The following is an 18,861-nucleotide window of genomic DNA, read 5'->3' on the forward strand; positions in this document are numbered from 1 at the left end:
ATTTCTAAGTAACTCTTGGTGTTTAAAAAGATTCTACAATTAAAATATTGAGAACTTCATTAATTTTAATGATTTACTTTAACTAAAAAAACCAATCAATATGTTGTTAAAAAAATCTACTTAATATAAAATTTGATTATAATTGTAAAATTATTTTGTTAAATTCAGGTGAAACTAAAAATAATTTTTCTTAGACTTATGATTTATATAGCAACATGTTACCAAAAAAATTGGAATATTATAGACTGGTAGTAACACACACAAATAAAGTGAAAAAAACAATAAATTACAGAGTAAATTTATTTAATTTTGTAGTTGAAACCTATTATAATATCAAACTTATATCTAATCAACTATAAATGGTTTAAGTCTTTCGTCCAATTTCTTATTGCGACAGTTAATTTTTCGGAAACCCAGATTTTCATAACAACTATTGTAAACATATTCACAAAAATTTTCGAAAGAACGACACGCAATTAGATAAATATCAATTTCCTTTGTAATATTTGTATTATTCAATGTAATTATTGACGTCTTGAAAAAATATATTATCCTGTTTTTCTCAAAAACATGATTTTCTGTAAAATGACACCACGTTTCATAACGACTTGTGAAGGAATTAATCTCATAACATAAGTCATTAAGATATTTTTGAAAAATGTCCAGAAGTTCTTTAATTATTTCATTCATTTTTTTATTGTTATCTTGATCGATAAAATCAATTTGAGAAAAGTTATTTTTCTTTAATAAAGTGAGACCATATACAACCCACTTTAATATTCTATGTAAACTCGAATGAGAGTTATAATTAACAATCCATATTGATGATTTATTTAACGTAATTAAAGCATTATACAACCCTTTAAGCATTCTTTTAGATTTCTTGAATGATTTAAATACTTCAATTAAACAATTGTTTTGGTACTCAATTGAATCTTTTTTGCATATTAACAATAAAGCAGATAATAATGTTTGGTAGTTTTTTAATGTTTCTGTATATTTACATCTTAATAGTTGACTTACGTGATCTCTTTTTATTCGAAAATTTACGTCATTAATTTTGTCGTTTAATATTGAATCTACGTTGAAGCGTTTATCATAATAAACTATATTTATGTATTTCATTGATTGCCAACCGTTTTCCAGACGAAGAATATTGAGAGCATCAATTCCATCATTTTGATTTATTTCTGGATCTTTTGGAGGTGTGAAACTATTTCAATCAAAAATATTATAATTACTACGTAAACGTATAAATGTAAGTATTAATAATGAAACATTTAAATTCAGGTTAATTTTTTAAAAATGATGAAAAAAATAGAAATTTCCTATAATGTTAAAATATTAAAGAATACAAATAAATAAAATTCGGAACAGACTTATTATAATTTGATAAATTAAAAAAATAACAATTTTTCAGAATATTATTTTTATAAATTTTAACACTTGTGGATATGTAGTACAAATAAGTTTATGTTATTTATTTATTAGGACACATAATAAAATATAATTTAATAAATATAATACCGCTAAAAATTATTCTATATTACAATACGAAACAAAAGTCGTAGCAAAACCTGAATAAAAATATATATTATTTTAAAATTATTTAAGACATATTTCATATAGATTTACTATATTCTAGCACAGTATTTGCGTAAATGCTTTACGTGTATTAAAGGACAGGTAAACACAATTTAAATAGCACTCGCTGGGTTAATATATATATTTAAATAAAAATTAACCACATGATAAAATAAAATCTAGTTCCAAATACAACAGTTGTATAGAATATATTTCGTATATCAATGCAAAAAAGAACAGAAGGATATGTATCGCGTGAAACTTCAAAAACCAGATAGATCGTTCCCCATCAGAGCTTTGTGGTCCAGTAAATATACTTAGCACCCTAACTAAATTAGCGGAGATATTATCATCAGGATGGATTCACCATTGAAAAATGTGGATGATGGAAGAACTCTAGTATATCTGCAATAAATTAATCACTGAACATATGGTACAATTAATAAGCTTTAAATATAAATTTCTTCTATTTTCAATAAATATAAAGTTATTAAATTGAAATATAATATTAGAAAATAAAATATAGGAATTCTTACTCAGGTGTTTTTGGGTTAAGAAAATGTTCAAAGCCAAGGTTTTTATACCAAAGTTCTATGGTTTCATTGTAAAACGAATTAAGTTTACTACATGTAGAATAAACAATTTCAAAGTTTAACTCGTTAGAACAGTTTACAATTTTAATTGTTGAATCGTTGGAGCATTTCTGAGTTTGTTTTTTTTCTAAATCAGTATTTTTAGAAATGTCGGTGACATTACTATATTTAAAAAGATTATTTACTATTTGTAATCCGTCTTCATAAAATTTGGTAATATTCTCTAATTTCGTTTTAGAATCATCAAGATTTGGTATTATATTAATGTCAACAATATTGTTGGTCTCTAATATTTTTACAAATTGATGGAAAAAGTAAATTTCATCAATTATAGGATGCATCACGCGGCCTACAAAAAACAAAAACTTTATGTCTATGTAGCTTATAAACTTCATAGCATTGTGAAGATTTTCAAACATTGCCGAGGAATTTTTTATTTCTTCTACAAGTAATGTTACACAACAAATAAAATTTTCCGATAAATTTATTTTTTGAAATTGATTACATTTATCGATGATAATATTCATGTATTCGAGAAACTTTTTTAGTATTTCAGTGTACTTGTAGTTAAGTACACCTATTGTGTAACGATAGTTACGTGTAAAAACATCTGGTACGCCAATTATCGCTAATTCGTAAGTGACTAAATCTTGTTTTAGTTTTAGGTTTAGCATTTGATTTGATCCAATTTGCGTATGAATGTAAGCCACAACTGTTTTGATGTATTTTCTATAATTCTTATTATATGTTTTGGATTGTATTGCTTCAGTTGGTTTCAATACGAAAACGACAGTAGATATTAAAATAAAATAGTAAAATTCCATTGAAAAAAATATTAATATTAAAAATAACTCGTTTGAAACTTAGGGAGATTTTAAAGAAATGCAAATGTGTTAATTAGTATATATAACATTTTTGTTAGGAAAAAAAAGAGTAATGAATATAATTTATGAGTATAAAATATAACATATTTTTATGGAGGTAAAAATCTATTTCAATGTAGTGGGTATTTTTTTTATTTTTTAAATAATTTTTTTGCGACGTGTAAATTATTTTGTGACTTATAATATGCTGAACATTTTCCTATTGAAATCCTGTGTACCAATTGCTTTCTTTCCTTGAGTTCGCATCTCTCCTAGATCACTCTGTGGATGACTGGAATGGCGTAGATCATTCGTCAATAGTTTATCGCATAGGATAGAAATATAAATAATTTTGGTTTCACCAATTATTTAGTTGTAAATGTGTTAGTATACAAATACTATACAGAAGATCGGAGAGCAGACAATATAAATACCCAAAAATGGTTTACATAAAACATTTAAACCCCTTCAATTACTTTTAAAAATAATTTAATTTAAATAAAAAGAAAAATGATAGGAAACAGTTAGCTTATATATTTATTGACATAGTAATATTTTATTAATAATTTTATTTAGATTAAACTGATTAAACTGTTTTTCAATTACGAAAAAAAATTGAACATCCTGTAACAATTATTATTTGTTTTTTGTATTAATTTATGATTATATCAATATATAATTTATGATTAAAATGTTTATATATATTTATATAAATTTCAATTTAATATACGTCATTTGGAAAATTATCTATTTTAATTCATTTAATTTTAGAGATTAATAAAAAAAAAAAAACACTGTTCTATTATTAAAATAAATTATTTTAACGAGCAATTAATTAACAAGTTTATTCAAATATCTAAAATCCTTATTTTCTAAATTAATAATCTGATTGACAAAAATATGTAAGCCGTTGTCAAACGCCTGGTATACGTGAAATATCGATATTATTCTGTATGTAGAATATTCATGAGAGTATGATTTGTAACGTGACAAAATGTGAACCTTTATATCTATTATTATTTCTTATGGTATAGATAAAGTTAACGTTTTGCTTTGCTAATGGCCGCGAGTACGTTATATCCGGCCGTGTAATCAGAAAACTGTACTTTTGCTGTCATGGTGAACGCTATACACACAATATTTTTTATCAATTTAATAATCGTTCCCTATATGACCACTCACTGATCAGTATGTACTAGTAGTGCTAACGATCTTTTAGTAATGCTGTGAAATATTACCCTCAAAAATTAAGAATATTTCCCTCATTTCCGTAAATGGTGGGAATCCACCCAAAAATTACGATTTTAAAAATCGTTAAATTGCGACATTTTTTTTTCACTTTTTTTCTTCTAAAAATTGCTATAACTTATTGAAAAATGAACGTATCAATACAATTTTTTTTTTATAGATACCTCGGGTATTTACATATAATTTGATATATTTTTGGTGAACATTTGACCCTTTACTTTTTTTTTAAACCACTATTTAATTATTACTAAGAATCAGTATCATGCGTATGATTTAGGTTCGGTTAGGGTATTAAATATATGTTGAAAATAGATCCGCGGGGAGCTTTGCCTACCACACCTTCCACTATATAGTTAAACTAATTTCGGGGAGGGTTAAAATCTTAAAACCTTATTTTTGCATACGCCCCTGCTAAGGTTATGGTAGTTTATTAAATATTCTTCGAATTAAGTAATTCGTTTACTCATTTATTGATTTAATTTAACAAACATTTTTATAAGATTATGAATAATCAGTCTTAATGTGTCATTTATTTTAATGATTGAAAAAGTGGACTATTTCACTACTTAGTAGTTTTTACACAAAATTTCAGTTTAAATCATATTTAATACGAGTATTAAAAATGCGCACTTATTAAACACTTCGAATTTATTTAATTTTTATATTATTTACAATATTTATTCACAATTCACAATTATATATTTTTATAATTCGATAACCAAAACAATTATAATATAATGGTCATGCAAAAAAAGTGTATTTAACAGCTATTTCTATAACACTTGTATTTTTATATTACAAATAACAACAATTATTTATAATGTATTAAATAATTTTCAATTTAATAATTAGATTATGTAATAATACATATAATATATGTTAAACATTTTTTATTTAGATACATATGTACAAAGTATAAATAAATATAGGACATTGAAAGTTTATATAATTTACTCTAAATTTACAATGATTAATTGATAGAGTTTATAAAAAAGGCATCCATTTTACAATAAAAACAATACTTTTTAAAAATTTTAGAATATAAACAGGCTATTTAATATTACTGAGTTGGTAATAACTCTTAATAAATTTTTTTAAAGAGCAACTATTTAAAAATAATGACTTACAGACAGCCAAAAATAACGAGTAATTAAAAAATACAAAAAAAGATTAACTTAACGATTTTAATATAATTAAAAATATGTATTACGGCAGAGATTCAAATAAAATTTTAGAATCTTTAAAATAAAAAAGTTCCCATTTTTTATTTTATTTTACTGGGTATTTTTTTATTTCTTATTACAGATTAAAATATACAGTGTAACCTAAGAAGGTTTGACAAATCTAATAATTTTTATCTACTAAATATTTTGCGTTACTCTTTTAAAAATAATTTGTTTTTTTAAACTATGTTAAGATAATATTTTTTTAAAATTTTAAAATAGCCGTTTTTATAAAACATTTTAATGCGTCAATAACTATTTAGGACGAGTATTGAGTAAAAACATTTTGATACATTGAGTGGGTACGTTGCACGGGTGTGAACAGTTCATACAATGCATTATAAATATCACCAGCATATTTTTAATGAAAATCAATAAATATTCGTTCTAAAATTAATTGATCTATTAAAATTTTTTATAAGAAAAGCTCATATGATGTTGACGTAGTCTAAGAACCCAATAGTTATAAAAAATACATGTTTCAAAAGTTATAAGCGTTGTCAATTAGGTCTGAGACACCTGTATATATATTTATTCTTATTTCAAATTATTAATGCTAATTTTAATTTTTAATAAGAATAAAATAGTTATTAAATTTCATTATCGGATTCAATTTTATAAATTTATAAATATTATTAAAAATTACGTATAAACAGATTTCGATTTTTGCTAAACGAATTAATTTTTTTCAAAATCATTTTTTCTCAGAAAGTATAAAGGGGTTTTTATGGACGAATGTCAAAAAAATCTATATTATAAATCAAAATCAAAATAAACATTAAACATGAGATATGTGGTTTTAATATTATCTTAATGATAATTTCATACAAGATTTAATATCTTGTATGAAATCATATGTGCATTCAGAAAAAAAGGATTGAGTAAACTTAAAGAAGATGCTTTTTTCTAAACGGCAATTATAAAATATGCTCGTTGAACCATTAAAATTAAATAGGAGTTGGCTAAAAAAATATTTCATTAGTGCTATAAAAAAACTGTGTACTTGTTTGTTGAACGTTTATAAAATTAGCACTTAGTGATAATCGTCTGTGTAATTGCGTTCAACTTTTAGCGTGTCTACGGTCTTTAATGTGTCTATTCTTGACATAATGTAACAAATAAAATATTGGTATACTTTCTTTGTATATAACTAAATCAGTAAAAACAGTGTTAATGAGCTCGCGCCTGACCGCAGGTAACTTGAATTTTTTATTTCAACTTAACAAAATAATAACATTATGTACATTTTATTCCAATATTGGTAGATCGTCATGGTTCAATTATGGCAATTGAATATCGATTACAGTTTCTAAATAAATTTTTTTGTGATTAAAATAACTTTATTGTGTATTAACATTAACAATCTTGAAAAATGATACATATGATTTTACAAATTTCGTATAAAAACTTTAGGAACTCGATTTTTTTTATAACGTTATTATCTAAGTTGAACATCGGTTCGGGTAAACGTCCAGCTCAAGATCATAACACATAAAATGGTGATGGAACTGTTGGATAATCCGGCTGACCCGGTCTGCATAGCAGCTGGACTCTCGCCTATAAAAAAATAATAAAAATAAGTAAAACATTAGAGGTAACTAAATAAAGTGTACATTTACAATTTAAATCTTTATTTATAATTTTTTCAACAAACAGTTGAACATTATTTGATTAATTAACTTAGTATTTATTTCTCTTATATACATGAGTATAGGCGTGTAAAGGTGAAGTTCCTTACTACTCTATGTTCTAAAAGTTATCTGGACCCTCCTCATAAAAATTACTAAATGTGCCACCCATGGGTAATTTCCCTACAAGTGTTAATGATATGAACTTCATTTTTTAATTCCTGTAGAATTGTAATTCTTGTTGATATTCTTTAAGTTATGTTAATCATGTAAAAATAATTATAGTAATTATATATAAAAAAAAAAGTTTGAATAATTACCATTTAGTACATGAACGACTACACTTGAAACATCAGCATTGGACGGTATGCACGAGTATTTTCCAGAATCGGATTGCACGGCATCTTGTATGAGCAGATAGCTTACCGTCATATCTCCTTTTTCTGTGACAACACTTACACCTCCTCGAGTGGAATCGTAACTAATTACCTAAATAACAAACATATTAATTTGATTAATTATCATGCACATCTTTATAAATAACGATACAAGGATAGGTTAACTGGGATACTTGTTAGGACATCGTGCTTAGTTAAAAACGTTTTATAGTGCCCCTCTCTTTTAAAAATAAAATATTTTGTCCTGGCTTTAGTTTTTTAAACAGCACGAATTGTTGGTTTAATTTTTACTTGAGTGTAATAAATCTCAAGGTAATACATAGCTTCACTAGTTAGTTTGTGCCACGTGCAATGATTATTAAATTTACAAATTAGACTGCAATTTATAGTTTTAGTTTTAGTTTTATTAAACGTTGACTAGTTTTAATTAGTTATAGACGTAAATCATCATTAATTACTCAACACAATAAAAATTAGTATTGCAAATGTCAAACTTAAAATTTAGTGATTAACTGAAATTTTTATGTTAATAAAACTAAAATGTTGACAAAGTCAGAAGCACAGTAGGTACAAATGATATTAGATTTATATAAAAGACGAGGTAACGTGAAGTATTTTTGTAGGAGATAACTTTTGCCAGATTCATGTGATATGGTACTAAATTTTGTTTAAAAGTTTTCAAAGAAAAGTTTATAGCTTAGTATACAATAACATCAACGATGGCTTTAAGGGAATATTGAATACACTATGAGCAGCTTATTGATTTGCCCGTAGAAAGAACCATTATGTAGGATTGCCTGATGCAATTTCAATGAAGAAACTGTAGTCCACGAAAGTTTATTTTTTAATGTTTATATTTTTTATCTGTTGTCATACATTTTTTTTAGCGATATGTATGATTTAAACTTTGATTTACCTGAGTGACATACTTTTTGTTTTACATTAATGTACTTTTTATACCTGTAAAAAGCGCAAACTGCAGAGTTGATAAAAATAAAGTATATTTATTTTATATTAGTTAATAAAAAAAATAACAATGATAATCTACAAAAAATAGAAAAAAATATGTCTAAATGTGTACAAATGAAGATATCTTTTTTAATAAACAAGAATTATAATAAGATATCAAATTTTTAGTATTCTTTTATAATAATTATATTCTGTAATTATGTTTAATTATAATTAACATATTTTTTCTGAGAATGGTATCGAAAATTGATATCACCGCATTGAGTTACTTTTCTAATCTTTTAATTATTAATATAAAAATATAATTTTAATTAAAAATTGAAATAAAATTACTCCTGAATAAACTCACCTCATCATAATGGTACCAAAAAATGGAAGCTGGTGGCTCTGGGCTGAATTTGACAACACAAGTTAGATTTATGGTGCTTCCTTCATTTACATGAATGTCAGGACCTCCAGATATAGATGCTGATGGAACTAAAAGAAAATAGTTTAAATCAAAAAAAAAATTATACATATATATCTTCTTCGATTTTTTAGTAATTCATATTCATGTTAACAAATTTGATTGAGGTCAATTAATTTCAATTACAACCCACAATATAAGCGTAATATTATGTTATAAACTGATTTTTTTTATACTTTAAGAATTTATAAAGCTATAGTAATATTTAAATATAGAATATTTATTATGATATCAGTATAAAGTTTTATTCATACACATCACGGAAGTTTTACTTAGCTTTTAAAATCAAATTGAGATGTGTACAAATAATTGAAGGTGTACTAAAGTGGTAACATTTGGAATTTCAAGAATTTTAATTAAAAACGTTTGGTTGCTCGAACTTTTGCTCCGTAATAGTTTTAAGCACACGTAAGTATTATGTTGATACTTATAACATTCGTGAATGAGATGTATCATATATTCTGTTGATAAGAAAGAACTGCTAATTAGTCAAATAGCGCTCTTAATAGTACTTAACATAGAAAAGTTTGAAAATTAATTTGCAGAACGGTTTAAAATTGTCATCTTGTTAACTCAATAATTGTAACAAAAACTTTTATGATTTTAAATATTAAAAATGTATTAAAAAAATAATTTCTTACTGGTATTAATTACATCTAATTTTGTATTATTATAGTGTCACTTAAACCATAATTTATTCTACTTTCTATTTTGTCTTCTTAGTTATTTCTTAATAATAATTTTAGTATCACGCTAACTCAAAAAATTCAAATTATTAATTACAGTTTGATAATTTGTAAATAAGAGTTAATTAATTTAAGGAACTCTAATCTAGTATGAATTCAATATATAATTAGTAGTTTGATAAAAATATTTTCAATTAATCCTAGTTGAGAGTTGGATTAAATAGAAAGTGGAATTATTATCTCTTTGTTGTTGAGTTATTTATAGTTTTGAGTTACGGCAGAGTTATTATGTTCCTCTGACATAACTACAACCATAATGGAAAATACATTAAAACAACTATTCCCTTTACATAAAATACAATGTGGGTCAATGAAATTTAGTACATTTATGTTAATGAAGCAGAAGCTACTGTTTACAAAACTGTATTATATGTTTTTCTCGTGATTAAACGCAATGCGTTCTAGTGTTATATTATGACATTATTAATTTGTATAATGTAAAATCAATTAAGTATTATTGCCAATTATACGGAATGTTAGTTTTATAATTTTTAAAATTGGTTAGTTTTACAAATTTAATTAGAAATGACAAAGAACTATGGCCATTTTAAAAGCATAATAATAACCTTTTGTAGCGTCTCCGTCTCCTATCATCATGTCTAATAAATCTTCATGACTATGGAAAGGTGGTACCGAATCTGAAACGATGTACGTTTAATTAAATGAATTCTTTTCATCTCGAGATCATTTTTTAAGAATATATACTGTAAAAACGAATTTTTATTGTTCAAAATAGATAAGTACATCAATAAAAGAGTAGCTATTTTAATACTTTTCCTATTCAGTGATACTTTTTTATAGTTATATACAATTAAATCATTACTATTTAGTCTATTTAAAAGTGAATGATTAATACGCGGAATATCAGGGATTTTTTTTTAAATAGCTTCAGAAAATTCGAATTAGATTTTAAATATATTGAAAGTTTAACATTTGACGAATAAATTTAATTTAGTGTTGATTTCTATTCTGCGGTGATTTGTTAATCATATGAAGTTAATACTTTTGTCTTACCAACAACATTAAGTGTGACAAAAATACTGCGCACTGGTTGAGTGCTCACTTGACATTCATAAATACCAGCATCTCTTTTTTGAGCCCATTTGATGTGAAGTGTCCACTGGTCAGAATGTGATCTATGGTGGATGGCTTGAAACCTTTGATCACTGGTATATGTGTATGCACCTACCGTTAGTATATGAATGTCTCTATGTCTAATCCATGATACCTGTAGAGCAAAATTTTAAATTATTACAAAACAAAAATTGTTAATATTACCCTAAACGAATTCAGTAGAATTATTTGATTTTACTGAACTTAAAAATTTTAACGTAAGAATTGTTTTCAGAAAAAATTGATATTGATTTTTATTTTTTACGAGCAATTCTTTCTAAAATTTGTTTTATATTTAGTTTTGAGTTCATAAAAAACTAATAACTAAAAAAAATCTAAAATTATATAGACTAAAGGTTCAGAATTCACTCTTCTTTGAACTTTATCTTTTGAAGATGGAATCAATATAAAGTAACATGAAATCAAAGTTTGAAAACTTATTTAGGATTTTTTAGTGTAATTTAAGAGTTTACTAGTCTAAGTTTGACGGACATAATAATTGATGGAACGTTTCTACTTGTCAATATATTTAATTATTAAAAATTAAATATAAACAGGCGTTTTAAGATTTTATTTTAAATTTAACTTAGTCTGCAATAATAAATATTTATGCGACAAAATTTATAATTACTTATTCTTCAAAAATGTATAGTTTTTTTTTTTTTTGTATACATCATTTTTCAAGTTTAATATTCACAACAAACTCAAAAGCTGATTTTATTTTGTTTATAATAAAATATTAAAGGTATTGTTTACACGAAAACGTTTTATCAAATATCGTTCCTTTATATTAATCTTAACGTATAATTTAATATAGTCCTGATATTTTTTACGCGAAATACATACTTATTGATTGATAAATTTTGATGGACTACGTTTTATATAACACAAAATTAAATATTAATTTAATGTTGTTTACATTCAACTATTAATTTTTACTTATTTTGCTATTGTATATTGTAAAATATGTCAGTTATCTTTATGTGTACACATTAATATGAAATATTAAAAATGAGGATTAATGTTATTAATCTTTTATTAACAAACCATTTTATGCGGTTATGAAGATTACTATGTTAAAATACTTTTTTTCATTCGGTTGTATAGATACTGGCTATGATTATACTATTCAAAAATTGTCGTGTACTTTTTCTTGAAAATGTTTCACTTAAATTGTCATAGATTTATTACTTTTGTCTAGTGACTTTTAAATAGTTTTTATGTAGTTTATTTAAGTTTAAGAAGTTTCGAAGGCAAAGTTTTGAGTGATTCGAAAAGAGTTTAAAATATACACTGAATATTATACAATAAGGGCTTTTGTCAAAAGACTAACACCATTAGTATATTTTTAAATATTTATCAGTATTCAATGAGATTCGAAACATTCACTGAATAGACAATTGTTTTAAAAAACGATTCAAACTTTATTTTTAAGAATATTATCGAACAGGACACATTTTGTGTACATTATTAATAATCACTGTATATTTTAAATTTCTTAGTTTGTATTGTCCGTTTGAGTTAGACATGAATCTCGCAGTGTTTTATTTTGATTTTAGACAATCTGTCACATACAAAGGCTATCTGCTATTGTGTAGTAACAATAATCGTGCATAAGATTTTGACAACAGAAAATCCGAAGGAAATGGTAAAGCGCTTTAGACGATCTCTTTTGTTCTTTTGTCATGCACATAAAACGAAAAGCGAAAGTTGTCTATGTACATTTGGTATATTGCAAAAGCAGGTGGATTTTTGTACGGTTTCAATTTTTATGCTAATGAGATTTACATAAATCTCAAGAAATCAGTTGTATAATTATTACAATTCAGAAATTAAGTTTGAATGAGTTAAAATTACCCCAATTTTAACAATTATTTTTTTTTCCAAGAGATAAAAAACTTTTTTAAAAACATACATTGTTCAGGATAAATAGAGTAGAAAAGTTAATTTTTACCTGGATGACTAATCGATAGACATTGTGTTAATTTTATGAATTTAAGTATTTTAATTACGCAGAAAAAGAAAATTGAATAAAACAATTAAATTGTTCAACTCAACTTTTATAAAAAGAAAATATTATATTCTAAACACAATACGGTTGAAAAAATTCTTTATTAGTGAATAAATATATTTTAATATGATGAGATGCCAAATACTGTTCCCCATTTGTTTTGCATTATTTTTGACCAATGTAAGGTCGTTATACTTTTAGCTTTCACGTTCTGAGATTATTTGCGTCCTCTGCCATCATCTTGCTTTTCACGTTTCAGCCATTTATTTTCAGAATTATCGTCAGTCTTCTATTATTTTTCTTTTCTCTTTTTACAAAATCTTTTTTAACATTTCTATCTCGATTTTTTTAAAAACAGAGAAATAAGCTAACAAAGTTTACACACGTGTAATAATAAAACGGCTCAGAACATGTTTATGTGAACGTGTTCATATGAATTTTACAAGAACACGTTCTAATTTTAGAAAATTAACTAGAACACGAAGTCAGTTCTTTTTTTTTGTATGAACATGAACATTTTTAATTCGTTCAGCGCAAAGTTTATTTGACTGTCTTTTTACCGTTCAAGTTATATAAAAAAAAATATATGTCTATAATTTGAAATCAATATTGATTTTAAATTAATTTTTAAGAAATAATATAATATCATAGCGTAGTAACAGTAATTTTTTAACGTGGTAAGTTTTAATGAGATAGTAGTTAGTACCATAATCATAAAAATAGAGCTCGGGATGAATTCATTTGATTGTTCGTGTCAAAGGAGGATGGCACAGTGGAAGTCAGTGAGTTTCGGTTCTTTCATTGTCATGAGCTCGACTTAATTTCACTAATTTAATAATATTATTGTTATGGCTATTTATTCATTATACACATATTTATTTTAAGGTTAAGTTACTAACATTTGAGTAAAAATTATATTTTCTTTAAATTAAGTTTAATAATAAAAATCTCAAAGGAGACATACAGTACATAAAGTTTTATTTGAATTTTTGTTTTATCTAAAGAACCAGCAAAGACAAGATTTAACTCGGCGAGTGGTCGTCTGAAAGGTCCCGCCAATACGCTTATTCAATTAAATGCATTACTAAAAATATTATTATAATATTTAATTTTAAATTAACATATATACATTTTCACAGTATTAATTATAAATATGAATTAATTAATTTTATATAAGTATGTGAATTTGAATGCAAAAATTCATTTGATTAGTTATAAAAATAGATTATTTTCAATTTTGAAAAAAATAATATATATAATATTTATATAATAACATATGAGGTGATTCATTTATCAAAATGCACTCTTTCATTTACTTACAAAACAAAAGTTATGATAAGAATTTTTTTTGGTTTTATTAACAACATATCATTTTTTTTATCAATCATCATACATTATACCTTATGAAGTAATCAACTTCACTTTTTTAAATGCAACATACATATCTAATAAGCTTACGTACTTTTTTTAAATTCTACTTTTGTATACTTATTATATATATTATATATTTAATACATATAGTTTTTCTGAAAATACGAAGGAAGTAAGCCCCTTCAAATCTCTCATATGTGCCATTACTTGTCAAGCTCAATATCTGTATTATAAAAAAAATTTATTGGATGTTATCATGAATATATTCTTTTTTAGTTAATGTAAATGCGAATACTTTCTTTTTGAAAAAAATGTTATTTGAATGTAAATTAATTCGATTTGGAGCTCAATGAATAAGAATGAGAATGCATTATTTTTTAGATGAATTTTCGAAACCCTAAATAAAAAAAACTACAAATTTTATTTCATAAAATATTTTCTAATTTTATTATTATTTTAATTTTGTCATTAATTTAAAAAAAAGTTAACTGTAATGAACTTGAACTTGATTTAGATCATATTTGATTTAAATAACTTTAACTTGAACTAGTTCATTTTTAAGAATAATTTTTCCACCGATGATGGACACATGTTGATAAATAAATGCCGCCCAAATTATTATAATATAGAAGCGACAAAAAATGTTTTCATTGAGATAATTATTATTGTTATTTTAAAGCATGTCCTAAATACTTAGGCTTTTTATTTAGTATGTAGTGTATATGCAAAGATGATATAATTGTGTAATGTATAATCTTTAATTTAAATTTTTGGTCAAATTAAATTATTATTTAATAATAGATTGCGGAAAATTTACTTACAGTGTTTACTTTGAGACATAAACACAGATTATTATGCTAGTTTGACTTCAAAAGTTCCAAATAATTCATAAGTAAAATCGTTTTGCAAGCACTTCCCTCAGTTCTTATATGCTACATGAATACATGTATTAGTGTGTAAAATATAAGTGGTAGTAAAATTGTATCAATTTAAGTTACTTTTATTTTTTATAAATTTACAGGCATCATCAAATATTTGCATTTATACTTGTTTTTAAAAAGTTACTGGAAAAAATTGTCCAAACTTTTACTGTTTTATAACATTAAATTGTATTAGCTGTGACAGGTCATGGGATTTATTTTAGTAGTACGGTCAAACTTTGCAGTTACAAATTTTTAATTTATTATACTATTAGGATATTTTTAGACATGCTGAGAGGCTAAAGAAAAATTTATTGTAAAACTTTCATTTAAATCATTGTATTGCTTTTCGTACGTAGATAATATATTATGTAAGCACGAGCAATAACCATTGAAAGTATGGCTATTCTTAATAAATGGTATAAACAAATGTGAACAAAGTTGACATCATGCGCATGATAAAATATTTACTAGATAATTAAGATAAGCATAGTGTAAAAAATGTCTAAGAAGTTTAGTTGAAAGTAAAATAATTAAATTAGCAAAAGCATATAAATAANTTGACATCATGCGCATGATAAAATATTTACTAGATAATTAAGATAAGCATAGTGTAAAAAATGTCTAAGAAGTTTAGTTGAATGAAAAATAATTAAATTAGCAAAAGCATATAATAAAAAAAATTAAATTATAGGCTTTATATGTATAGGCGCGTAAAGAATTTTCAGTGCTATTTTGGATAAGATTCACTTTAAGGTTTATTTTCAAAGGTTAAAACTACCCTTAAAAATCCCTTATTAATTTTTTTCATCGTTTAAGGACTTTTTTGCATGAACTTAAAACTTTCTAAATAAATAAGGAAAGTTTTATTTTTGAAATTATTTTATCTTTTAATCCACAATTAATATTATCAGAAAAGCCATCCAAAATTTTTGTTATTTTTTTTTAAGAAAAATATTTAGTTTCCATAAAAAATATGAACATAATATAAGAATTAACCACAATATATTATATTGTAGTTAATTTTTTAGGAATATATGGTAGTTTTAAAAAATAAAATGAAATTTTACTCGGAATTCTTGCCTTTTTAAGGACTATTAAATCATACATCTATCTATACATATTAGTAAAAACTGATATTATTGCCGTAGCATCATTCTACGACTAGGCACTCCATCAATCGTGACGGCAAACGCTTTTTCAAATCAACATCAAATCGGTCAGGCGAACAACAAATGACCTTCTACATCAACCAACCTTCGACAAAATTACACTTTGGTTACATTTATCATGTCTAAGTTTCCAGAGGATGGATACTTTTCAACACCTGAGCTTATATACAAAATGTGCACATATGGTCATACCAATTCTGGTAATCAAATAATGCTAGTTAAAAAGTAATTAAAATTATGTATTAAAAGTTTCAATAAATATTTCTATTATTGTCGGTGTAAGTTTTTTTTTGATGTTAATGATATGTTATACGATTCCATATTTTAGTCTCGTCAAATATGTTAATACTTTTCAGAATTTATCACAATTTGTTAATTCAATTAATGACTATTTTTTTTTAATTATCTGACAAATAATTTTTAACTATAATAATAAACAGTTTTACTTTTTAAATCATGAAAATTGGAATGGAAGTTACCTGAGTTATTTTTATTCGAGACTAAATTTGTTATTTTAGTCCTATGATAACATGTATAATTAAAGTTTGATAAAAGCTTGGAAAAAATAGTGTTGGAATTTTTTCTTCTGATCACCAATATTATTTAAAGAGTAATTCTGAAAAAAATTTGGAGTTTTAAAACTAATCCACACTAAAATCTTAAATGCGACTCTAGTATAATCTATTAAAAAAGAACTATGTTGCTAAACGTAAAATTCTATCATCAATAATGGATACCAATTATAAGTGTGATTTATTTCATTTTTAGTAAAATGAAAAAGAATTTTTAACCATACATAGATAATAATCAATTTATTTAAAACATTTTTTTTCTTGATTAATTTTGTTTGACCGTCAATTTCAGTTTTCAGAATTTATCAATCATTTATATTCATATACAGGGTGTTCAATAAGTCAGGAAACGGGTTTCTATTGTTCTCATTGTTACAAACAATGAACACCTTGTATACTATTTGAATATAAACCAAGAGGCAAATTGACTAGTTGTAACCAGGTTAACACTAAAAAATACTATGTACAAATACATATAGATATACACAAAATGAAAATCCCAAAAATATATTAGAGACACAGGTATAAAACCATGTGTAATATTTGGCCACTTTATCTCATCTGTTGGTTTAATGTATGGTCACGTAAAAAAAATTGTTATATTTACATTTTTTATTTATTCGCATTCTTTAATTTTAATCTTTTCGGTTGCCTGAACCGCAAACCACAAACAATTTTTTTATATCGTATTTTAACCAATGCACAGCCGCTTTGTAAAATATGTGTAGGTTTTTATTTACATTAAAATTCACTCGTGTAGATCTGCAATAGGATTTAATTACCTCGGAATAAAAATTATGATTTCAGCAATGTTCATGAATCAGTGTTATAATAATTACAAAAAAGTATAGTAAATATATAAAGTATTTTTATATTAATTAAATTCATCGTTTGTGTTTATGATAACATGCTAAAATATTGTACATGTATATAAAGTGCAAAAATCATGGAGTATTCTAGTTAATTAGTTATAAAATGATATATTAGTCCTAAAAGGTCTTGGGTATTGAAATATTAACTATAATTTCGAGCCTTTCAAAATAAATTAAATGGAAAGTTTTTTTTTAAATAACATGAAGTTAAAGGGGATGTTTACACTTCTCTCGCATGATATGCAAAATAAAAGCACAGTGATTTATCATTAGTTAATAAACATGATGAATATGTTTTGGGGTTCACTCATTTACATATTTTTAGTTTTGCAAATTCTGTACTTATTTATGAAATTTAATGAGAAATTATAACTAATATAATATATTCTGTTTTTTTTAATAGATTAAACTAAATACTATATTGATTTACTTAAGCACTATTAATACATATAAATCACATAAAACCATTTTTTTTATTCATAATTAATATATGTTGTAATCATTCAACTATTAAAATTTTATTACATTTCATACACAAAGGTGTTTATTTTATTTTCACTTATTAGCATTGACTCTTCATTAGTGATTGCATTAATCATAGCGCAATCTATTGGCCAATCTAAGGAGGCTCAGCTCCTCTAAAGTCTTTCATAGCACCCAAAAATTATGAAAATAACACGTATTTTTTTATAAAAAAAATAATTCAAATGTGGGGAAAAATTGAATTAGATCTAAATATTTTGCTCAAATTGCACTAATGACACTAATCAATTAGATTAATATTATGACCGTACGGTCAACTTAGTTACGATTTATTAAGATGACTTCACTACCTAACAAGTTTTTAATTATTTTTAATATTAATAAATCAAAAGAGGAACGGTGTGCCGAAACGGTTACGCGGCAGTACTTGGTTCACGCTGTCTCAGGTTCAAAACTCTGTCACGGGCGGCGTCATTTGCCGAGCGAGAGATCAGTTCGGTAATTGGAATACCCATCCCTCTATCTGGTCCCGGAGTATCAATGGTTAAGAGACCTCTATCCTTTGTAGAGGCCCCTATGGGTTCTAATGGGCATAAAAAAGCGAAAAAAAACATTAATAAAATAGTAAT

The 18,861-nt window shown here is 24.8% G+C and overlaps 2 protein-coding genes across 4 annotated transcripts in view; both read right to left on the reverse strand.

Annotated features, from left to right (window-relative positions):
• Nucleotides 1–282: 282 nt before the first annotated feature.
• LOC126904882 (uncharacterized) lies at nt 283–3,078 on the reverse strand. The gene is made up of 2 exons (XM_050684221.1): nt 2,121–3,078; nt 283–1,213 (listed from the first exon to the last, which is right to left on the reverse strand). Exons 1-2 carry the CDS (start codon nt 2,999–3,001, stop codon nt 346–348), a joined length of 1,749 nt encoding a protein of 582 aa, XP_050540178.1. The 5' UTR covers nt 3,002–3,078; the 3' UTR covers nt 283–345.
• A 2,130-nt stretch (nt 3,079–5,208) lies between these two features.
• The window catches only part of LOC126905437 (zwei Ig domain protein zig-8-like), a 193,782-nt gene continuing 180,129 nt past the window's right edge, over nt 5,209–18,861 (reverse strand). The window contains exons 3-7 of one of the 3 annotated variants that reach the window (XM_050685119.1): nt 10,733–10,946; nt 10,285–10,356; nt 8,856–8,983; nt 7,460–7,628; nt 5,209–7,068 (exon numbers count right to left, since the gene is read on the reverse strand). In XM_050685119.1, coding sequence (XP_050541076.1) covers nt 6,950–7,068; nt 7,460–7,628; nt 8,856–8,983; nt 10,285–10,356; nt 10,733–10,946 — 702 coding nt within the window. In that variant the 3' untranslated portion in view covers nt 5,209–6,949. The remainder of the gene's footprint in view (nt 7,069–7,459; nt 7,629–8,855; nt 8,984–10,284; nt 10,357–10,732; nt 10,947–18,861) is intronic. The other 2 variants (XM_050685117.1, XM_050685120.1) reach the window with 2 other exon arrangements.

The sequence above is a fragment of the Daktulosphaira vitifoliae genome, unplaced genomic scaffold, assembly GCF_025091365.1.
Source record: "Daktulosphaira vitifoliae isolate Bord-2020 unplaced genomic scaffold, ASM2509136v1 Scaffold_4, whole genome shotgun sequence".
Lineage (NCBI taxonomy): Eukaryota > Metazoa > Arthropoda > Insecta > Hemiptera > Phylloxeridae > Daktulosphaira > Daktulosphaira vitifoliae.